General features: G+C 45.2%; 1 protein-coding gene across 1 annotated transcript in view; it reads right to left on the bottom strand.

The window, feature by feature from the left end:
- Positions 1 to 24,219, bottom strand: part of LOC149341637 (A.superbus venom factor 1-like) — a 123,241-nt gene that overhangs the window by 38,488 nt on the left and 60,534 nt on the right. Inside the window, exons 21-29 of the mRNA XM_089543760.1 lie at positions 23,556 to 23,768; positions 20,881 to 20,989; positions 18,820 to 18,921; positions 16,165 to 16,353; positions 12,253 to 12,328; positions 7,421 to 7,577; positions 1,977 to 2,054; positions 1,517 to 1,691; positions 1,123 to 1,292 (exon numbers count right to left, since the gene is read on the bottom strand). Of these exons, the coding sequence (XP_089399886.1) occupies positions 1,123 to 1,292; positions 1,517 to 1,691; positions 1,977 to 2,054; positions 7,421 to 7,577; positions 12,253 to 12,328; positions 16,165 to 16,353; positions 18,820 to 18,921; positions 20,881 to 20,989; positions 23,556 to 23,768 (1,269 nt within the window). The remainder of the gene's footprint in view (positions 1 to 1,122; positions 1,293 to 1,516; positions 1,692 to 1,976; positions 2,055 to 7,420; positions 7,578 to 12,252; positions 12,329 to 16,164; positions 16,354 to 18,819; positions 18,922 to 20,880; positions 20,990 to 23,555; positions 23,769 to 24,219) is intronic.

Consider the following 24,219-nt stretch of genomic DNA (forward strand, 5'->3'; position numbering starts at 1 on the left):
GCACGGAAGCCGACAGTGTTTCCGTGGATCACTTCGACTTGCTACGCTCTCCGCATGATCCTGAGATCCTCGAATCTTTGTGAATGCATAATGAGGCTGAAGTCACTTGCGAGAACCATTTGGTGAAGGTGTACGAAAGATCCAAAACTTTTTCACGGCCTTAATTTGATTCTGCTTTAACATTTGACTTCCCGTTGTTTTCGCAGACAAGTTTGTGATGCGCACACCACACTGTCAAGGGATTTTTGGAACGCGGCGTGTCGGCAGTGGTGCGTCGGACAGTGGAACGCCGTGTGTGCCAGCCCCGCGTTGCGCCTGTGCGCGTACGAAAGGTGTGCGCGAGGCAGGCACGAGGAGCGGATAGCTGACGTGTCAGCAAACCGAGGTGTAGAGGAAGACACCGCACCACAAGTCTGGTCATTCAAGCGTGGAAGTGGCAGCTGTCGGACGTTGGGTCCGAGCTGCCAGTGACTTCCCTTGGATACGACGCAAGACCATTGAGTCCCATTCAAGCGCGGAAGTGGCAGCTGTCGGACTTTGGGTCCGTGCTGCCGGTGACTTTCCTTGAATCATCGACACAAGACCATAGAGTCCCTTTCGAGGTCGGAAGAGGCAGCAAAAGTATTGAGGGTCCTTGCTGCCAAGGCTTCCTTGGATAGGCTGCACAAGCCTACGGTGCTTTGGAACGCCGTCGACAAGGCCTGCAGCTGCCCAGTCCTTGGGGGTGGCGGACAGGAGTTCGTCAGCGTCTCCCGTGTCCATCTCCGTTCCTCACCTCCTGGCTCTCTACCACTGCCTCCTTGTACGCAACGCCAGCGACGCATCGCAAGTCGACAACCCGCATCTGTGCTGCCTGCAAGGCATTCCCGCTCCACCTGGGTCGCTTTGTATCCGGTGAACTCTCCCTTTTTTATTCCTTTTATTCCTTTTTTTTTGTTTTCCTTGGTGTTCTCGTTTCTTCTATTGGCTCCTTTCCTTTAAATTATAAACACGGCTTCGTTTTGTTCTGTTTGATTCGTTTGTTTTCTTCTTCGAACCTGCACGCGAAAGCGTTCCCCTTCAGCAGTCGGGGACGTGTCACCCCGATTCGCGACAAAGTTACAGGATGCCTTATGCACGTACCTGTGTGGAGTGTAGCCATCCGCTGGGATTCATGCGCAGGTTGAGCCACTCCACAAGACGGGTGATGTTGCTCTTGTTCTCACCGCCGCCATTGAGCAAAGCCATAAGCGTGTACGACGTGGCCAGCACCGACAGGGGGCGGCTCTTGGCGCTCACGTAAAGGCCACCAGCTGCGCGTAAGAAAATATACTGAGGAAAGGGGCAATCTATAATAGTCTTTGCCTGCTTCCAGTCATAAAATGCGCTGAATGGTAAACAAAAAAAAAATGCCCAGTCTGACCTCTCGACCACCATCATCCCACTGAGTCGTGAGTTGAGTTGGAACTAGCACGGGGCGTAGCCCACAGTTTAATGCAGGCAGTAATTTGAGTGCTGGATGGTAGAATATCCTTACTTTTGCCCGGCTGTAGCTTGTTTCTAAGTTTGTCCAGCGCGTTGGGCTTGGCTGTGCTGTTATATGCCGAGAATGCATATGCAGCAAGCGACACCGTGTAGAGGTCTGTCTGGGATGGCAGCTTTTTTCCGATGAACTCTGTCACCCTCGCAGATGACACTTGCAGGCCAGCCACCTAGAAGAGCAAGGTGAGGCTTGTTCAGGTCTTCACTGCATAAAAGATGCCTTATCCCAACTTGAGGAGGTGGAGCCAATGTATATTTAACTCAGGGTCAACAATCAGGCGCTTAGTTGCGTTATTAATCGCTCCTATAGTGCACTGACTTTAAGTGCGGAATTTTTTGCTCAACAATAAGCGCTTTAAGGCTTTGATACAAAAATGCTTTCATGATATCCCGACCTCTCGTTAGTTAAGGGTACGAACGCTGGGAAATGAAAAACTCGCGATGTCGCAGCTCACCTGAGCGCTGTCTTTTGCGCACTCTAAGAGGGTGAGGAGAGTGTACGCCGCCAGTGGCACAGGTCCCTGCACGCCGCCCTGGAAAAGTCCGCGGAAATAAAAATTGTGAAAATCAGCGTTAAAACAAGCGGAAATTAATTGGAGAAATATCACAGACAACTGTTGGTAGCTTGGAAAAAATTCAGATGGCTTTACTTTTTTATTATGATTCAAAGCCACCACAGGTGCATCGGATACTTCACCACCGTACCTGGTGCCGTCATGACTGGCGACATTACGGGTGCGAGCAGGCTGGCAACCGCTCTTACTTGAGAGCAGCTGTTACCGATCAGCCCTAGAAGTACTGACCCCATTTGTGTCATTCTATACGCCGCCGCATCTTACCTGGACAGGTTACAAGCGGTCATATGTGAAGCCATTAGGATGTGGTATCTAAGCCCTCAGGACAGCTCACACATACCCGCTGGCTTATGAAATATGGTCAGAGGAAATTTGCAGTAAATTTTATCGGTTTCCAGTTTTTTTTTTTTTGCATCCTGACATATTTCCTTCGTCTTGCGTCATATACTCTTGACGCGCACATTTTAAGGAGTGTGGAAGCTGTGCTTCAGTGTCAACTGCGTCTATAGGCCTGTCCATTTCTGTATTCTAAACAAGCAACAAAGAAGCTGACGTCTGATACGAAGCCATGTGCCTGAAATCAGTGTTCTGATTCTTCAACGAGATTGGTAAACATGGTGCGCAGAAGCACATTCGCGAGCAGCTTTATATTCAATCTACACTAGTTACCGCGAGGTGTTAGTGCTAACAGATTGGATGCAAGCTCAACATACTCGACACTGAGATAGTTTTTCTTCCTCCTCCTGTGAAAGCGGCTACTGCATGCGAAGCTTCGCCGCTAGCTTATATTGTATATAAACTCTGCTTGTCCGGAGCGGAAAACATCCCGGCGCCTTCCAGAAGCTCGGGTGCAAGAATAACCAGAGGGACAAGTTCGTATGATGTGCAGAATCACTCGTGTATAGTGTACCAATTTCTTGTAGCGAGAAGAATATAGGTCAGAGTGGAAGGAGTGTGAATGGCAGTCTCTATGAGCACCGCAGAAATTTGAGGGACAGGTACGGGGGTGGTGCTTCAATGTACGCTGTAGGAGACGTGAAACAAATGAAGTTCCTAGTGCAGTATCCAGTTCTGGCCCAAAGGAAAAATACAAGCGGCATGCGACAACGAACTGTTCACCAATCTATCATGATTGCTGCATCATCACAAAAAGCATCTGCCAACTGACGCGCGAAATCATCGAGGCGGAGCTGACTGACCGCGCTTGGGGGATATCTGTGCGTCCAAGCCGTCTATAGCCCTGTCCTCGAAGAAATTGCAATACTTGCATTGTAATTGATTATTTTGCTGGCTGCGCATACGTGTTGTCAGGCCACGACCTGGCTATATATTCCGCTGTGCGGTTCATAATAAATTGCTGAAAGCTATCCTGTCTTTCTTCATCGTCCACGTCTGCTTGTGCGCTGAAACGTCCATGCCATATGATACCTTCCAACACGCACAAACTGCAACGTTATTGAACTCTCTTCCAGGGTGAATTCAAAGCAAGATTCGAATATTGTGGCTGTATTTATGTCATATGAGTGACCCAGAGTCACGACATGCTTTGAGAGCGAATGGTTAGGAAAGCCGTTGGCAAATGATCGATGATTATTAAATCGAAACTTGAAGGGCAGTTCAGTTTCTCCAATGTACTGGAGCTTACACACACCGCACTAGAGAAGATAGCTTGCACTGCGTCGTTGCAAGTGAAATTACCTTTATTTTACTGTAAAAGCCCGACTCTGTGCTTTTCACCCCTGTGACAGTTGCCAGATGAGCACACACCCTACAACGCTCTTTACGGCAATGGCGGCAGCCAGTTGGTTTTGATGAGAGATTTTGATGAAGTTCGCATGTCGCGCAGGTTTCGCAACCACCGGTATGCTACGCGCGGTGGCTGTGGGAGGTTTGGTGACAGACGCCTGCCCTGCATAAGGATATTGTGGTGTTCCCCGAGAGTACCGTTAACATTAACTGACGAACGATGAGTTAGCACTAATTGTGGGGTTTGATGGTTGTTCAGCATGTTTATTTGAGCGATGGATTTCGTTGCTGTGTATTGCATCGCCGTGTTTTATTTCGTCCTCAACAATCTGTAGTGGATATCTTTGTCTTCGAAGGGCAATACGCAGTTTTCCACAGTTGTAAACAAAGTCGGAATCCTTTGAGCAAGTCTGTTTAAAGTGAAGTGCCTGGCTAAATGGGACACTAGTCTTACAGTGTCTTGCACGGCTGCTTTTGAAATGAACCTAATGATGCCTGCCAGTCTGTCTCTTATGAAGCTTAGTTGTGATTTTGGCACCAAACAAGGACACTGTTACATCCAAAAAGTTAATGGTTGATGCCGAGTATGACCTTGTAAATGAAATGAACTGGTGTACGGTGTTGAATTGTGCTATGAAAGACAAATCGCTAAGCATGTACTGGTGGGCGAGTTGGTTCGACATGGTTACTACTTCTTCGTCTGTGTCTATTTTTTGGCGTCTTTAGTAACAATGTCAGACCAAAGTTATGTATCATCGTGATGCCAGATGAGAAAAATGTCATCTATGTGGGCTTGTAATGGAACGGTTTTAAGCTACACTTGCCAAGAAATTTGTCCTCAAGTATGCCCATAAAAATGTTGGCATAATTTGTGCCTATCTTTGCCTTCATTGATGTGCTGCTCACTTGTATAAAATGACCCCCATTAAACTGGAAATTATTTAATTGCAGAACTAGCTCCCTTTAACTCTATAGTTTAAAACAATATAATGCAATACTTTTTATGCAGAATTACCAGGTACTAAGGGTTTTCCAAGGAAATTTTAAAGAAAAATCGAACAGGGTGTCTCTTTTTAAATATCCCTCAAAGCTCCCCTTTTTTAAGATTTTTCGAACTCCAGGTTATTTCAACGCCTAATCAAAAATCATCAGCCTGTTCTAGCAGCATAAATTTACTCTGACGGCAGTAAAAAGGACCGATTAATACTGACAAGAAATTTCAGCCTCAGATTCTTACTCCTTGTCCCATCATTGTCCTAAAAACTGCCCTTAATGGAATGCCTCACTTTTTCAGCGATGCTCACGGTTTTTTTGCTGCGAAATTATAAAAGCCAAAAAATATTTTTGTATTGTTTTCAGCAAAAAAATTCTGCATAAAGTTACTGAAAAAGTAATCGAGTTTCACAAAATTTTACTTTGCTTCTTGCGGCGACCAAAACCAGCGATTATGCGAAATCGCAAAAGCGATTTTTTCGATATCGGACGATATACGATTAAAAAAAAAACCGATTTTCTCGTGTCGACACATTTTCCCATCACATATAAAAATTTCAATGAAAACAATATATGGTCATGGGACCCAGATTACCGTCCTCATCTCGCACACCCGTATACAGGGTGTTTCACCATGACTTTCCACAATTTTTTAAAATATTCTTTTTGAGCTAGAGGAGCGAGGTCTTCAATTATCATTTTCAGCGGTGTAGTACATCAGAATACAGCTAAGACGTTTTAACTAGCAGGCTTGGTTAACCAATAATGAATAGTTGACTTTTTAATGCGTAAGCATTACTTGGCTCATGCGTAGCGTTAACAGAAAATGTTAACGGAAAGTGTGAGCAGAAAGTGTGGACACTTACACGAGCTTACCTAATTTACTCGGTTACTCGGTAGTAACTCGGGTAAGCTCGGGTAAGTTCGTAGGAGCGCCACACAAGCTGGAGCCAATGGGAGGACGCTCGGGTAAGCTCGGAGGAGCGTTGCGCCCGTTGAATGGGCCACAAAATTCCTATGGATGGCTGTGATAGGAACAACCACCTGCCAGAGCAGTCGCGCACCGCTACACCACTGTGCTGGTAGTAGTATGTGGACTCGCTGCCATCTATGAATGTTGAGTAGGGAATGACCAGTTCTGCATATATTGGTATAACCCGCAGAGCAATTTTGTGCGGTTTGATGGACAACGCGAACTAAGTTACACAAACGCACAAACCACAAACACAGCAACGGAAACAGCAGCAGCGCACAATGCTTTTGCATTCATAGCACGAAAGTAGACTGAAGTGCCCAGGTAATCTTTTTGCTGTTAGGCTCCTTATTTATTGAGAGGCGCGATTCATTCTCTCAACACCACAAATAAAAAAAGGAACATTCCACTATGCTCCTTGGTTTCTGTGGTTGTTGGCTTCCTTCGTGTCATTAAGTTCTAATCAGCATCCGTGTGCTCACTTGGCGATCTCGCGTGCTGCGCAAAGTGCGGATCCGGCTTGCATACAGCATGATATAGGTCTCTGGACCAGCGTGAGCAAGAACGCCGCTGAAAGCCCCTTTTCTACGCTCACACAGGACAGTGAATACACGTGCTGTATGGACATTTGAGAGCATATTCGAACTCTCTCGTCGCACTGCCGTTGGTTTTATGATCGCTGCACGTGCACGGGAAATATGGAGACATGTAGGGGCCACTTCTTTAGAAGGGTCTGCACAGGTGCATGCTGCCTTTATTTTCATTTGCTACGCTATGGAAACTCGACAACGGCAGGCTCTCAACGTGAATCACACGAAGGAAACACAGGAGAGAATACACACTAGCGCACTGTGCCCTACAGGCAGTGAACAAGGGGAGGCAAAGCCTCAGGGTACTTGCCATCGTTTCGACAAGAGGACTTGTCTTCGTCTCGGCTTCGTCCTTTGTTCACTCTGTGATTATTAAGGACCATCTGACAAACCTCCCTCTACCATGTGCCCTACAGAGTCATGGAATCCGAACCCACAACCTCCACATATTTGTCCCGTGTTGTTTCCTTCGCGCGCTTCACGCTGAGAGCGTACAACTCACACAACAGTCTGCCATTCTGAAAAGGGCATGCGCGCATGTTTTAGAAATTTGCCACAAAACACGGCAACAGGCTATTGCTACGTAGCTATAGTTTCATTTGCTCGTTCCTGCGGACAACGGGTGCGAAAAAAATTGCTAATGGTTTATCTTTCGTTAAATATGGTGTGTAAGCGGAAGCTTTATTCCACTGGCTACGCTAAGAGTGCTGCTTGTGGTTGAAGCAATGACGAGACTCATAGTTTGGCTTAGGGGAATGAAGCTTTCACTTACACACCGGGTTTAACTAAAGATAAATCATCGGCAATTTTCTTGTTTGACCTTGACCTGACCTTGACCTGACCTATGACCTTATGGGCCACCTTGGTGTAGCACCATAGCAACACATCATGGCTCTACTCTGGTTTCACCTCTAAATTGCTTGAAGGTGAAAACCGCAAGCGTCGCGAAGAAAGCCCGAGGTCCCGTAGTGAAGCTTTCGCTTCAAAGGCATTTCGCCGCTTCGACTGAACAGCGTACAAACCAAAAGTGCGTAATGGACGAGGTGATAGCGGTCGGTGAAGCTTCCATCAGGTTGCTGTTGGTGTAAAATATACTCGAGGCCTTTTTCGATGACGCCTTCGTCGATGCGGAGTAGCTTGCGTGCTTCGCACAGGGTTCGAATCACGAACGCAGTCAGCCTGCGACAGAAGTCAAATGGGAGCCGGGAAGTTGACTCTCTAAAGCATACGCTCGCGTGAATATTTCGGCTGCATTTACAAGCAGAATTTGATAACTCACAAACACATCACTTATCAATTATTTCGGTGTTTCTTTTTTACATATTGAGATACCTACAACATCCTTATGATCATTATCGTGAGGGAGCAAGAAACAGCATTAGAGCCAAGATGACATCTCAGAGTGGATTTCGCTGCAAGAAGATTTAAAAAATTAATTTTTTACCTATTACATACTATGATAATATCTGTGCCCTTTATTCCGAGGTCTTGAGCCACATAATAACGCATTAACTGGAGCAAAGCTGCACGAAATTTAAAGCAAGTGGTGTAAAATTGTTTGCAAAGAATTTTTTTTTCAAATTTGGACCAAAAGAAGAAGGAAGCCCATGGGAAATTTCCTGTTGCAACCGGTTCCAATCATGCATGTATCGGCCTAAGGAAGTAAACTGTATTTACACAGGTTTGTTCTGCAAATGCATTACGGACTTTAATGAATGGTCAGTACACGCGGATGCAAAAATTTTGTTGTTTAAAAATATCTTCTTTATCGATGCCTTTTCCAGAATTGAGGATTCGATACAAAACAACAATAAGCAGAGGTATTTTCTTATTTCGAGCACAGACCTCCCAACATGTTTGGAAATATCACGGGATGTTTTTGAGAAGTAAAAATTGGCTATGTCTTAGCTTAGGTTAAACCTGGATGTCAGCGAAAAGCTTCGTTGATGCTTGTGGTTTAGCTTGTGGTTATGCCATGGTTTTGTACTGGTGGTTCCCCTGTAGATATACCACGGTTACCCCTGGCAGTGTGTCATTGTCTCATGTGAATCATATATAACCGCTGCCTCTGGGCCAACTTGCACGCCACCACTTCGGGATCTTCGTTCATGGCGAGGCGTGTGCATTTCTTCTACGAGCGCTCCTATATATATACCTCGCAGCGTTATCAGATGCGCCGCAACGAAGGGCGGAAGAAGGGCGAGAAGGTGGCGCATGCGCATTAGCGTCATACGACGAAGCCGTGCGCGCGCCGATGCACACTCGGTAAACACGCGCAGAGCCGCCGACCCCGTACGCCTCTGCAGTGACGTGACGCGGCGAACTCGCGCACGCGCAGATGTGGCTAAAATTGATCACGGAGCACGCCAGACCCGATGTTGACTAGCCTAGTGAAGCTTTTCGCTTCAATAATCTCCGTTAACGAAGAGGACAACATGTGCGTTAAAGTTGTTCGATGCGTGACTTAGTTGAAGGGTCCCAGGCCTTGTAAAGCGCACCAAGATAGGACGCACATTTGACAGATATAATATTTCTCTTAAATTGAGCGGTACCTGCCTAAAATTTCGCCTGGGAAGATTTAACACGCGACTAAACTTCAACATCAGCTGATGGACTTGAGCATTCCAGATCAAGTTGCCAAAGAAAGCAACTCCTGAATGCTTGCTCTGCGTTGCGACTGATAAACAAGTTTCATCCATGAATTACTGTCGTTATAATGTGCTGTTTTCTGTTACATTTCATGATATTATATTTGGACAGGTTAAGAAGAGCCATCTTCCATTACTGGCATAACAAAGGAGAGTTCAAGTAGTCCTGGAATAATGGGCAGTACGCTGCAGAAGCGACCTGGCGATAAATGCGACATCAGCGTGCAATAAAACCCGACTTGGTGGTATCAACAGCAAGGGGATCGATATGAACCAAGAAAAGAGGAGGACACAGAAGAGACCCCTTGCAGACCCCTTGTGGGAACGTGTCCTCACGTCAGGACGCCAGCGCACAGTGGTTGCAATAGGCATGAACTTAGCCTATGATCTTTACCCATACCCGTCTACGCACAAATAATTTCATGTGACAAAACTGATAAATTGATTAACATAGCATAACTTAGCATGATCTTTCGCCATGCCCGTCGACGCACAAATATTTTCATGTGACAAAACTGATAAATTGATTAACAAGGCATAACTTAACATGATCTTTACCCATGCCCGTCGACGCACAAGTATTTTCATGTGACAAAACTGATACATTGATTAACGTAGCATAACTGCAACTAAAAGGGCAGCAATTAGCGCGCATGAAAAGCTTTGAAGGTGTTATTTTTTGTTTTTTCAGTTCCTGAAGCACGGCTCTCTAATCCTTTCCTCCATTTGATCCTGAGTGTTCGTGTACAACCTTCTAGATCGCACCGTTTCTGATTTTTGGCCGCTAATAGCCACTGGCCAAATCGGCGGTAGCAAACATCCCTGACCGCTGACAATCCCCAAAAACGTGGCCCTTTCCGCGGGTGCAGTCCCGCAAACTTCGGTTTCCTTTACAACTGCTTCTTTTTTTTTTCTATCTCTACATCTTAAAATATTACATGTTCTGTATCGTGTACTTCCCACCGAAAACCCACGCCAGGACAATTTATACTGAGAAAAAGATACGAGGAGCAATTTCACTGCTTAAAAAACTCTACGAGACAGTTAAGCTACACCTTAAGAGTATGCCGCAGTAGCGGTAATGGGTCCTTTCAACGGCCCGGGGTCCTCATTGCGTATCCCTTCGCAATTCTCTACTTTAAATTCATAGATCGCGGGGTGTCCTCACACCACTACTGGCGCAGTGGTGCAGCAGTTAAGAGATGCGCCACTGCCCCGTCAGGTGGGTTTTTCAAACACAGCCACCGGTGGGGCTTGTGAGACCCAGGTTGCTCTTCACGAGCAACCTCTCGCGACCAATCATTAATTTAAATCCCACCTTAAACGGTGGGCAGGATTTGATGACGTCACAAAGTCACGTGGGCTAGATGGCAGACGGGCCGCCTGCTTTGCTTCTCTGAGGAATTTTCGCTCATGCAGACGATGACGACGACGCTGGGTCTTCCGCTGATCGGGACCCTTAACGCTACCGAGTTAACTAAAGGCTGAAACAAATGCTGTGAGCAAGGTTTTCCTAGCTTTACTGGCCCGACATGCTGACCAACAGGCCCTGACGTCCTCATGCGAGGGCATGTAAGGAATGCGGCTCTACGTTTATCGTTACTGTGAGGCCAAAAAATTTTAGTAGCGGTTTTGCGTGCAGTAAAGACAAAGTGGACAAATGCGTAAATTATATGCCCGACCGAACAAGTAGTTATGGAATCGAAAACGCCCGAATATACATATCGGCGGCCTCCTTTCTCGTTTCCAAGCACATGTGAAAAAACCGAACCTGTGAAATGCGGATCAGTAAGAGGGCCTTCATCTATGAACTCCATCCCTTATTGCAGTGAATTTAATGCGTATAAGAGGGTAAAGAGAAAAAAAACCTGTATAGGGCAGGAGACCTACCATTCGAAGAATTCCAGAAATACCCTATCTATACCAGGTTCTATTACGACAACATGTTTAAGTCAGAGAAGCCTAAAAGCAAGTTCGCCCTAAGAAACAGAATGATTCAGCGTACCCAGAATTTATGCAAAATATGGCAAACGGTGCAGAGCTTACTATGTGCCCGCATTATTCAACAAACTATCCGATGGCGATATCAACCATACGTCGATAAAAAAGGTAAAACGAGTACTAAAGGATGTTTTCCTTAAAAACCTATAAAAAGGTTCGCACCTTATCATTAAATGCTGTAGATGTATTACGTTGTATATTTCCCCATTCACTATTTCATTTTCTTTATTCATGTCTTTAGAGGTGTAAATATATATAATGGCCTTTTTACTTTGTTTTTTTTTTATGGAATTTCCCCGTGTCTGTACAGAAGCTGCAGTGTATATGTGTATGCTTGCCCGATTCTTGAGTTACTAACAAAATTCCATCTGTCCACAGACTAACGATGGTGACATGTCACGCCTGTATTACAAAATACTGTGAATGATCTTGTGGTTTACTCATGAAATTTCCGCAGTCCACATAGCGACGACGATAACATGTGCGCTTGTTTCTACGTTGTGCTTCGATAAGAATGTCAAGCCAGTGATTTAATTCCACGAAAGGCACAAAGAAAACGTGTGTATTTCGCAGGCTGCCGGCACCGCAGACAAGCACAACAGTGCTTAAGCGGTGCGGGAATGTACGCTTTGTAAGCAGTTGGACAAAATAAACCATCATTATCATTATCATAAAAAAATATATTTTTTATGCTTATTCTCATATGAGGACGCAGGGCCTAAGGGGGTAAATGCCACCCTTCCAGCACTGAAGTGTTAAATGCAGCTCTGAAGTGTACTGCGATATTTGCGGACATGAACGCCTATAGCTATAGCAAAAATACTTCGTTTTCCATTGACGTTCGATATAAAATCTGAATGTGTTTGCTTTCAGGATGAGAGGAAAGAACCGAAACATGCAAATCGTTTTGCAAAAAATAACAGCGCGAAAAAACGGGGTCGCAGGGTAGAAAAACAAAAGACAAGCGCTTGTTCTGTGTTTTTCTACCCTTCGTCCCCGTTTTTCGCACTGTTATTTTTTGGAAAATGTATCACCAACTCGCCCACCTAGCTATCATGCAAATCATGAAACAGCGCCCCCGTATCATTTTTGTGTCCATAAATTCATTCTGCATGCGAAAGTGGTTGCTATGCGTATTTTAATGGCCTCCTGCATACCATTTAAATTGATCTCGCTCAGCCCTAACTTTAGTTTTCCGTACTCACCATAGACTGGAAGGGCGATTCTTGTAGACCGAGAACGATCCATCCTCTTTCCGGTAGTACGTGATCCTTTCATAACCTGGTGTGAAAGCAAGCGTATGTTTTTAAGGGAAAGAACATGCTGTTGCACCAAACACTTTCATGCGACCAACAGTGAAAAGAGACAGGCTGCAACTTTCTCTTGGACGGTGGCTAGAAATGACATTAATATAGGACTTAAGAGGTGTAACGTCCCAAATCGACTCAGGCAGTAAGGGTCGCCTAGTGGAGGGCTCCGGATAACTCGACCTCCTGGAGTTCTTTAACACGCACTGAAATCGCACAGTACACGGGTCTTTAGCATTTTGCCTCCATCGAAATTCGACCGTCACGGCCGGGATCGAACCAGCGCCTTTCAGGTCAGCAGCTGTGCACCATTACAACTGAGCCACTGCGGCGGCGATTGACAATACTTAGTTCAAAGAAATGATTATGTATTTATAAAATCGGCTCGTGCACGAGGTCTGTCTTAAAAATGTCGGGCAAGATTAATTATTTTCAGAACATGCTGTTCAACTTTCACCGCTTTTTGCCGGCCCACTAGAATAGAGTTTCTCTCTTCGGGAGGCCATCGCGCGCGGATGACCCGGCGTGGCTTCACTGTTCGCCAGCGGAACGAAGCCTCGCGGGAACATCCCATGAGCTCGTCCCCTCCGTCGTCGGAGAGTCTTCCCTGCCCTGGCGTGGGCGAACACTCGCTGGTAACTGCCGGTGAGCCGGACATATAGCGCGTTCCTTCATAGGAACTTACCCTTGTTTGTAGCTGGCGGGTGTTATTCTTGTGGCAGCAATAAATGCCATTTGTGTCAGCACGTGTCGTATTACTTTTTTTCCCAAGTGCACGGCCCGCGGTACTCGGCTTGCGCGCTCTTACGCATGCGACAACAGGGAGGCGTGTAACTGTCAGGCGCAGCTAAGCGGAGTAAACGTATTATTCGCTCTATGATTACTCCGCTTTCTGAAGATGATAGAGTAATATAACTGGCTCTTTAACCTTCAATGGATTGGAAGGTGCATTTGGTCGATTGCCACTTTCGACGACCCCGGGACCTGACGGCCTCTCAGGGGAATTTTACAAGAAATTTAAATCAGTTTTATCTCCTCTCCTCCGCCAAATTTTTTAAACCAGTATTGATAATAGATTTGTGCCATCGTCATTTACCAAAAGCCATATTGTCTTAATACCAAAAACTGATGAGAAGGAAAAAGTACGATTTGTAGATGGCTACAGACCTATAACGCCTTCTAATATTAATTTTAAGATTTTCGCTAAAATACTCTCAAATCTGCTACAGCTTGCAGTGTCGACTTTGATTGGACCTCTTCAAACTTGTGGCTTGAAGGGACGATCAATACAGCCTAATCTACATGCTTCGCGCAAGGTGTTGCTGTATCGGAGTGACACTCACGAACAATTAACCCTGCTGCAAATTAACATGGCCAAGGCGTTCGTTCGAGTGTTACATTCATTTCTTTTTTTCTCTTTTAAATTACTTCATTGTTGGTTCAATTCTTTCTTCTAAGGTACGCCTTTGATACAGAAACTGTTCCACGCATTTGACTGGAGATGGCTGTTTCTCACAACCAGTCGGTATTCTGTCCTCTGTGAAACAAGGGCGCCCACTGTCCCGCTCCTGTTCACACTATACTTGGAGCCACTTTGCGTAAGTGTTATAAACAGCAGAGCCCTCAGTGGCTTCCGAATTATGGGTCACGAACTGAAGGTATTTGCTAACGGAGACGACATGCATTTTTTTTTTTTTGCGCTGATTAGCCAAGCATCGATGAGGTTATTCGTTTAACGGAGGACTTTCATTCAGTGTCGGGAGCTCGGAATAATCGTTTCAAGAGTTACTGTCACTGGTTAAGGAATATGGGGATCGACACCTGCTGAATATGCAGGTATGCAATGGACACGTAAGCCACCCAAGTGCTTTGACGTATCTTTGAGGACCTATAAGCCTAGTGGTCATCACTGGAAAGACCGTGTGCTAATTCTTCAGCGCTATGCTCAGACTTTTGTCCCCGATGGTCTCTCTATTTTTTTGCAGGGCGACTGCATGTTATCTGTTCCTCACCGCAAAAATTTATTATTACTCCAAATTATTCATTGCCAAAGATTATATCTAGCGTTTTCACAGTGTTCGCCACTTTTATCTGGGATTCGTCCTTTGAATCTATGAGGTGTGGTAACCTTTTCGGGCCTGTAAGCGCTGGTGGCCTTGTTTTAGACCACCACTATGTGCGAAAGGTAGTTTCACGTTACATGTTTTTCCGTGACACTGCACACCCAAAAGTGCGTGCATTCTTGCAAGTAAATTAGTTGGCGTTTTACGGAACCTAATTGTGTGTTCTATGTATCTCATCGCCTGTGTTCGGGGAGCTCAGTGCACGACGTCTGTTCCTCCCCCGAGTTCCTGTCTTCAGTGTCGAGGTTGTAGAAGCATTTAATATGTATGCTCTTCCCTTCGCTCGTGTACCGCTCTGTGTATTTTGGTTTACCAGGACATGACATACTCAAAAGAGCACGCAAAGTGCCCCCCTCGACGTGTACCAAGACATTTTTCTTTAAGCAACACAGCGAGACATTGCCCCTGAAAACATGGTTATGAAACAGGGCATTTTTGTACCTACGATAAATTGCCTCCTTTGTGATGTTCCGGAAACGATAGAACACTGTTTCATCGACTGCAAAGATGAAAAAATCTTTTGGAGTATCTTCCAACGGGCATAGAAAAAAACAACTTAATCTGACACCGCATTCTGTTCGATATTTCACTGCACTGCTATTTGTTGATGAACTCTTTGGGGTCTTCGGTTGGACTACACAGCCTCTGGAAAACACTTACGATGGACAGACATTGTGGATATTTTTTGACCGCAGTGGTGGCAACGTGGTTGAGCATCCACCTCGCATGATGGAGGTGCGGCGCTCGATCCCCAGTGCCGCCGGGTACCCACCGGTGATACAAAGGGTACAAGCTTCCCCTGGACTGGTGCTCGGCTTAATCAGGGTGAAATGCTCGGGAAATGGGTGTTTGACCCCAACCTTGAGCAAATGCAAAATACCTTGTGCCATGGCGCTCTCTGGCCGCAGATGCCCTTGCGCATAAAAATTCATTATCATCATCATTGTGAATATTTTGTTTCTGCAAAAGTCCACTTCAGCAAAATGATTTTTCATCTAACGGAATTGTATGCCCGGACAGAATTTGAACCAGAGTGCCAACCGCTCCTAGTGCTGTGCTTTTCACTGACCATTTTATAGTACATCGCTGCTTAGGTGTGTCGCATTATGTTGTAGCAGTATCATGATATGCCCTGAGTTGCGTTTTTTCGCGTGCTTGCTTGTTTAGGAGTGTCGCATTATGCATTTTGTGATTTGTGATGGTTTTATTCATGGTTTGTACTATGTAGTTGATGTATATATATATATATATATATATATATATATATATATATATATATATATATATATATATATATATATATTATAGAATATTACATCACTATTATAGCACTATGTCAAAAAAAGCGGCGATAGCCCAGTGCTCTCACACAGTCACCTGCGGAGCTGACCTGTTCTCGCCGCCGTGGGTTCGAATCCTAATCGCGGAAATTTATTTTGATTTTTTATTTATTACTTTCACTTGGCACAAACCCACAAACGCCGCAAGCATACAAACCCCCAACTTCTTGGAATAGTGTTTTTGCGCTAAAATTTTCCTTCTAAGGAAATTATAAGAGCTGCCTGCTCTATACGTGAGGCGCCGCGTCGTGTTGGTCGAGTTTTTCCTGCCTCTAGTAAACACTAACTCACAGACGCGATCTTTCTGTTGCACGGACAAGAAAGGCTGTGCGGGGAAGTACACGCACCCTCTTTGATGAAGTCCAGCGCTCTACGCTCGTCCTTGGGTGAGATTCGCCCGACGGCGCTCATGTACTGGTAGGCGTACAGCGTGGGTGCCAGCCTGCTCACGGTCTGTTCGCCGCAGCCAAACGGTAGCTCCAGCAGGTCCTCCGGATTCTTGACGGAAGTCTCGAGAGCACCGCCCATGGGAGTGCCTGCACCATATCGCAGTGTGACTAAAGAGCTAAAAAAAATTACCCGCGTGTTTTAAACCTTATGGGGTGAAGAAAAAAACAGCAATAGCTGTATATGGGCAATATTTTGGAGCCAACTTTTCAGACAACAGTGCAGACGCTTTCATTTAGTCGATGACAACAGCTCGCGTTTCATAGGTAGCGACGAGTATACGCACAGATGCACGCAGCGTTGCAGCTAGTCGGAACGTTGACATTGAACAACACGCGCAGGACCAACTGTAATGTGGCAGTGATGTAAGAAGCACTTGCTGCTTGTAGCCGACGTTTCCTTCGCATGGTCGCTCTCAGTTCGGTTGGAGTTATATTTCGTGCTCGCAGATAAGAAAAAAAAAACACTTAAGGAAATTAATACAGTGAGGTAAGAAATCTCCACAGATGCTGTCCTTGCCGGTACAGAGTGGAGACGCTTGGCCGGCCTGAAAGACACCCGGGTATAGTCGTCCGTTTCACTCTGGTGCAGAAGATTTGGGAAGTGGGAAGACGGTCGTCGCAAGTGCAAAGACGGGGGACGATAAGTGCTTAGGCGCCCTCCAAGCGCAGGGCTGTCCGGGTCAGTTTTCGTGGTGCGCTCATAATTCTGTGCAACAGCCTACCCACTGATGCTGGCCCGCACTGGTCAACGCTCCACCACGACTGATCATGTGACCAGGATAGTCATGACGGTTTTGGTATCTCAGTTAGTCTCATGAAATCTGTTTGCAACTACGGACCGACCTGGATGTTCACAACGCAGTCCTCGAGGTACATATCGGGAGGGCAAACCTTCACAAAAAATACACATGACAGAAGTTCTACCAGCGCTGCATGAGAGCTGATTATATTTGCTGCATGAATGTCTTAGGCGATAGGTAAAAAAGTTTAACAGCCAATCTCTAACCTAACACTTATAGTATCGGACACTTAAACACAACCTTAAAGGCTAACGTAACTCTGCAAGTGTTGAATCTCTTCTTATTATTAATTTTTTTTTCTACACCAGGGCATCCCCGGGAAAGAGAGCGCACGCATCTCAGCGACAGCATTTCTCCCCTTGACATCCAACACGGATGTCGTGGAATCCCCTTGCGTTGTGACGGGAGCAATGCGGTGCCAGTATCAGGTAGCACCGAAACATTGCGATAATCTTACGTTTTTTTTTAGGCTCAAATGTTATTTAAATGTACTTAATGTCCTTTTTTTCTAACGTTTCTGTAATGTTACATATAAATGCTAGAATAACCCTCCCCGAACTTTCATGAAACATGTAAACAATATAAATGAAACTTCCTCGAAAATGGTGAAGCAGCGCAGCACAAGCATGCAGGCCTGCCAGTGGGGACAGCACACAACTTACAACGCCTTGCAAGAATCAACAACAAGAGCGACACCTTCTCCACTACACTACAGCACAGCATGCAACTAGTATTCACTCACCTCCGAACGGATATCATGCCGTCGAGCTTACATACTCACTAGTGCGGGATGTCCCATGAGTGATAGTGGCGAATGGGTAATAACTAAAGTTCTGCGACAGAATAATGTGGCTGTTCATGCAATCTATGGCGACTGCTATCTAAGAGATGTGGTAACAAGGTACTGCTAGTTGAAAAACATCTTTACTCTACGAACAGTGAGAAAAGGTCTGAAATCCGTGCTCGAAATATATTGCAATGTTGTTTCATAGTCCCGACTCTAACATTATAATAAAATTGAGAAGATTATATTAAAACAATGTTTGTTTACAGCGTGCAAGTGCTTCCTATATAACTTATGACGTGTTAATTTTTAATGTTAATCTAAAGTTACTACGCAAAATATAACATTACTGCAACTTACATAACATTTTTATAACACTATTCTAATGTTCGGTGCTACCTAATATATATATATATATATATATATATATATATATATATATATATATATATATATATATATATATATATATATATATATATACATATATAGGACACGTTAACATTAAATGTTAACGCTTTGGCATCATGTTTATCAGGGTTTCCGCATGTGTAGTGTGTAGAATATAACAGCCAGCACATTCTGTGCTTTTGTTTTCGATTGTACCTCTGCATTCCGCTCCTCATACCCACCACTTCCTCTACGCATCGCTAAGCGGAACCCGGCTCGAGTGCCTGGGTGCTGCCATGCCTTTCTGCTCCTTTTAAAATCTTCATAGCACGCCTTTCCTTTTTTGTCAGCCAGTCACGTTCACTCGGCTTTAGGCGACAGTGACAGAAAGTGTTTAGCAGGCGCAGTTGAGTTTCTGTAACCTGGCTGTCGACAGTAAAATGGAGCATGTCCATAGCAAACGATTCACCATAGAGTGGTCCGCTTGTTCAGGAATAAGACACATCAAAGAGCTACGGAACCTACATAGAGGTATCATGTCGTTTATGCGTGAAGCACAACAAAAAGGTGCAGACTCACCCACGATGTCGATCTCAAAGCGTTCAGATCCAGGTATCGCTTCTTCGGGCGGTAGAGACGGATGTTTAGTTTCAATGATATGCTCCCCGGAGACGAACTTTTCTGCGAAAAGCACATTTTAGTGGAGTATTGTGAAGGTGGTAATGTATGCAACCTGCTACCTCAGCTTTAACCTTCACTATATAAATCGTGTGCTGTGTTCATCGCCGTCCGCACGTGGCGGTATCACTTTTTATTTTGTTGTCCGTGGCAAGCGAGTTATCTGGTGTGTGGTTGTGAGACGCCCCTCGATTGTCAACAAAATTCGTAACCACCTGCGGTTGATAAATAAACACGATTTCCAAGGCATCCAGACCGTTAATTAAGCCTCTGCGTAGCTGTGAGATTAGCTTATAAGCCGCTTAGAGTTCCCGCGCCGCAGCGCAATATCGATCAGGAGGAACTGCTTTCTTTTCGAAAAGAGACTGGTAAAATTCAACACACAAGTTCCTCAGAGGTCACCGACTTCATTATCATCAAACAGAACAAGCGCAAAAGCATTGCGATAGTTTACAACATCTTTCTAAATTACATGCTTTCTGGGTAAAAGAAAACGAGCAGTTGTTTTACGTTGCTCTACATTTTCTGAACTCTGCTAAGCTATTTCTTTAGGACATTCTTAGCCCAGCAATTTTCCTGCATGAGTAAGTGTTCTACCGTATCTACTTCGAGGTCAGGTGGTGCCTAGCGGTCCCCTCATCCAGGCTGGCGCATGCCGTATTGGCCGCTTTTGCCCCTGTTTCAAACTTCGAACGAAGCTTCCTGGCCGTATGTTTGGTTTTCTGACGAAATAAAAGGTTCAAGGATCTGCATCTTGACGGACACCTCAGCTACGCCATGAAGGAAGAGATAAAGATGGAACTGAATATCATAGTATATAGGTTTGAAGTACCTGAGCCGCTCACAGGCTATAGAAGACTCCTCAGTTAAGGACTCCAGATTAATTTCGGCTACCTGGGTTTATTTAACTCACACTAACAACGTCACCCCCTACCCCCTCCCCAGAATCCAAACAATGGCCATAAATCCGCTTCTTGCATACCAACGTACTTGTCTACAACTTTGTTTAAATTTATTTATTTATTTATTTCAAGATACCCCTAAAGGCCCTCTTCACGAGGGTATTACATCGAGGAATTAGTTAAAGGACTTAGTTTCTTTTACAAAATCTTTTTTAATTAGCCACCCAATTTATGACTTTTAGAATTTCACTGTGCAGAAAAAAAACACCGGTAAAATGCTAGTGTCCAAGTTTTTTGTACCTTTCTATCGTCTCGGCATTATACGTCGTGTTGAAAACCAATGTTTCACTTCACCGCATGCCGCCAAGGCTTCATTGTAGTGTGTGTTCAGAAGCACCCACTCATCACCAACGCGACCAGGTGGATTTAATAGAATACGAAACTTTCGTGGATTCAAGTGCTCTCGACATCTTAGGACATTTTTTTTTTTTCAGTTATATCTAGAACATCTAAATATTCAAGTTAGTCACACCGTATTCCGGCTGTTGCAGTCGCAGCAGTGGGAAGGCAAAGATGTCGGAATGAGGAGGTAAAAGAGTGCATCTCGATTTTTTTTTTTTTTTGCGTTGTGTTTGGTTGAGTGACAAGAAGACAATAAAGAGCCAAGTTTCAAGGCTGGAGATTTTTGAAGGGTCCTGTGGAAAGGAATGTCATCGAGCACGGAACTTGCGAACCGTACAATTGCGGATACAATTCGAAACAGTCTATCGTCTCTAGAGAACTCTGGCATGAAAGTTTAAGCCACTCTTGGTCGGTGAGCGCGCAAGGGTGAGACACCTGTGATTATGTTCACGCGCATTGCAAGTGGACAATTTTTGGCGACCCAGATCAACCGCATTCAGTGCGCTTCCAGTTTGAATATTCGCAACATCTGTACGACAGCAGAGAAGAAAGGCGGCCAAAGCCAACTCCAAAGCCCGCGCATGCGTAGAAGCCTAAACTCGCGCAGCGTTCCGTCGGTTACGGCGCTAACTATTCTTCATAGTGTGGCGCTCCTTACCATCAAAAAGAATATCTCCGTCGATGGTACGGCTTGCCTGCTGACTCTTCACGCTGCCTTCGGGTTTGAGGATGACATTTAAGTTCTTCTGCTTTGGCACCCCAGGCGTCTGAAAAGGAAAAACGACTTCTTACAACCTGCCAAATCCCCATCCGACCTGAGCAAATATTTTGTCTGCCATCGATAATAAAACATTAGATGGGTATATGACGTGGCAGCGTTAATAGTTATTTGCTTCTTTCTTTACTAGTACCTCTTTTAATTGCATGTGGTTGCCTAGTTGTTTGAGCATCCGCCTCGCATGCGGGAGGTGCGGGGTTCGACTCTTAGCGCCGCCGAGTACCCACCGGTCGTACAATCGGTACAAGCTTTCCGCTGGCCTTGTGCTCGGCTTCTTTTAAAGCGAAATGCTTGGCAACGGAGTCTTTGACCCCACCTTGAGAATAAGAAAAATACCTGGTGCCACGGCGTTCTTTGGCCCCAGATACCCTTGCGCAATAAAAAATCACAATCATCATCATCTTTTAATTACACGCACTAAGTAGAATACACAAGTAGTCGTACTAGACCACGTGATACACCACATGACAGACAAGTTCTCATTTTGTTTAAGTCGCCCGAACGTGCTTCAATGGCCTAGGGTAGCGTGTCGGACTCCCAAGTAAGAAGGCATTGCTTCTATTTTCATTTAATTAGCCTAGTTTTATTTTCGGCATAATTAGTCTAGATCCTTACATGAAATACTGACATTTGAGTCATGCTGCGACCTCATAGTCGCCATTTAACTCGGGTTATAGTCATTTTCATCTCACTCCTCAACGCGTGACATAATCCGGGCTACGGGTCCCGATGCCTTCAGAAACATGAAAAAAAAAAAACGTATTACGGCTCGTCTTTAGTTGAATACATACCATACATACCCCGCAAAAAGGCTGTCTAAATCAAAATGAGGAATAATCTCATGGCGATGCATGAGAAATTAGATATTTCTCAGCTCAAAAGAACGAGTTGATACAAAGCAACCAACACGGAAGGATGCTCAGAGCGGCCCCGTTACATAGTTCTTGGACAGGTGACTATGTAAGAGTACCATGAGTATTCTGTGGCTTCCAATTAGACTTAGGCTGCAGACGTGATTAATTTTTATAAACCCTGTAGTTAGAGAACTTCCTGTCAGGTCATTCCAAGCTTATAAAAGAAGGCATTATCTTGTCTTGCCTGCAATCTTCACTCAAGAAGTCCTGCCATGAAATGATTGGGGAGAGCATTGCAGCCCAATCAAACAGATTATGCGCGAATGGCTATCCGGCTCACCTCATTTCCAGGGCAGCGGAGAAATTGCTTAGGCAGGTGAAGTATGGGGCTCAGCCGAGTGCAAGAAATGAAAATAAAAACAAAAGACCGGCAGTGGTTCCATATGCGCACAGCATGTCCCATGGGCTCAAAAAAGTGGCAGGCAGATATTGCGTTGACGTCGTGTTTTCTGCCCCGAAGAAATTAGGCAGGATGTGCAAACAGGTAAGGCAGAGGCAGGAGGGAAACAAAAGGGCTTGTCAGGTGCGCCATGTTTCCCCTTATGTACATTGCGAGGTAGGGGTAGTATACCAAATTCCCTTCTCGTGTGGCGCCACATATATTGGCCAAACAGGAAGATGCATCAACAAGCGACTCATGGAACATGAGAACACCAGAAAAAAAGACCCCCTGTCACACGTGGCGGTCCACTGCAGGAAGTGCAAATGTAGGCATGAAAAAGATTACGAAAAAAGAAAATCAGAAGGAGACCCTCTCGCTAAATGTGCATTCCGTTGCAAGAAATGCAAATGTACCCCCGACTATAAGAACACCAACATCGTGTTCCGCCATAGTGATAAGATGACGCGAGAAGTTATTGAAGCTTTTCTTATACGTGAGAAGGGCGCAACGTGCATTAGTTGCCCATCGGTCGCCCTTTCCGAAGGGGAGATTGGGTATCTGGCGTCACATGTGGCATGAGTTGACTATGGTGGCGATTAATCTTTCCTAACTCTGTCTATATATTTGTGTTTTTTTCAATAAACCCAGTTGTTAGTCAGCGCCTGTTTGTCTTTACCCCTCAGTTTCCACGTCCCGTCTTTGTTGCGCTGTTTCAAAAATGAGTACAGATGTTTCTTATGTTGTAGGGTCGTCTGACGAGGACACGACATTGACAAGAAGGCGAACAATGGAGCTTTCTTTTGCGACATACTTAGGCGGTGCGGAGAAAGCCACCCGTAGAGCTTTCTCTGTAAGGTAAGCTTTAGTCCAGTGATTAGGGGAATCCCCCAAGGTGGAGTAGATTCGAAATAAGCAGTAATTACTCATTAGCAGCCACCCAAACGCAGCCGTACGGCTATGAAGGGAAACTGTTAAATGAAAGTTCATCCTTGTCCGGGATTTGAACCTGGGACTGCCGACTGTCTGAAGCAGTGGCTCTACCAACTGAGCTAACCTGCTAACAACATTCAAACATCTGACCTTTACTGCTTTTTGAGCATGTGCTGCTAATGCTTACTTGCAATTTTCTTTATTTTTTTAATCGTGGTTCGCTCATCTTTTTGCGTATTTATGCCCCTCCATCTCGTGCTTTACCATAGGGTCGACAATATATGGTAAATAAACATCCAAACAAACAAAATTGATTGAAATCGACTCACTTCCACCTTGAGGATAACTGCAGCGGAGTCTTTCCCCGCCGACTCGCTGACGGCAGCCACGTGGATCTCCTTATCGCCGGCAGCCAAGGGTACCACGGGAAACACCACCGTGCGGCCCTGGCGTGGCGGCACAATCACCGTGTGCGCGGCCGAGGGATTGCCTACCTTCGCGCTCGAGCACACGTCACGCATGCCGCGCATGAACACCTGCACCTGCGCCGTAGAATGCAGACGCATGAAACCAGAAGCAAGCCTACCGTGCCCTTGCTGCCATGAGTGGCGCGGGAACGACCAGATGTTGCACGATGCAGGCCTCACTGCATATCGAGGACAAAAGCAAGTTCTTCTTGGGTTTACCAGCGCCAACGAGCACAATGATTCCTGCTGGCCTTAGCTCGACAGGTATTACGTTGTTCGCGTTTTGCTTTTTCTATATCACCTTTATCCGCGCATATGTAGGCTTTACGGTACAGAGTTGCTGCGAACTTTCACCAAGTTCAAGTTTTTGCCCAGAACGGCTCTTTACTGTTATGCGACGACGTGCGCCACATCTTTATCGCCACGACAGTGATAGCTCTGCAGTTATTATCGAATGTCATCTGGAAAAAAAAATGGTAAACCATTTTTCAGTTCTCCCTTTGCTGGTCTATAATGGAGACAAAAA

The sequence above is a fragment of the Amblyomma mixtum genome, chromosome 5 (genome assembly GCF_055824585.1).
Source record: "Amblyomma mixtum isolate Tamu chromosome 5, ASM5582458v1, whole genome shotgun sequence".
NCBI lineage: Eukaryota > Metazoa > Arthropoda > Arachnida > Ixodida > Ixodidae > Amblyomma > Amblyomma mixtum.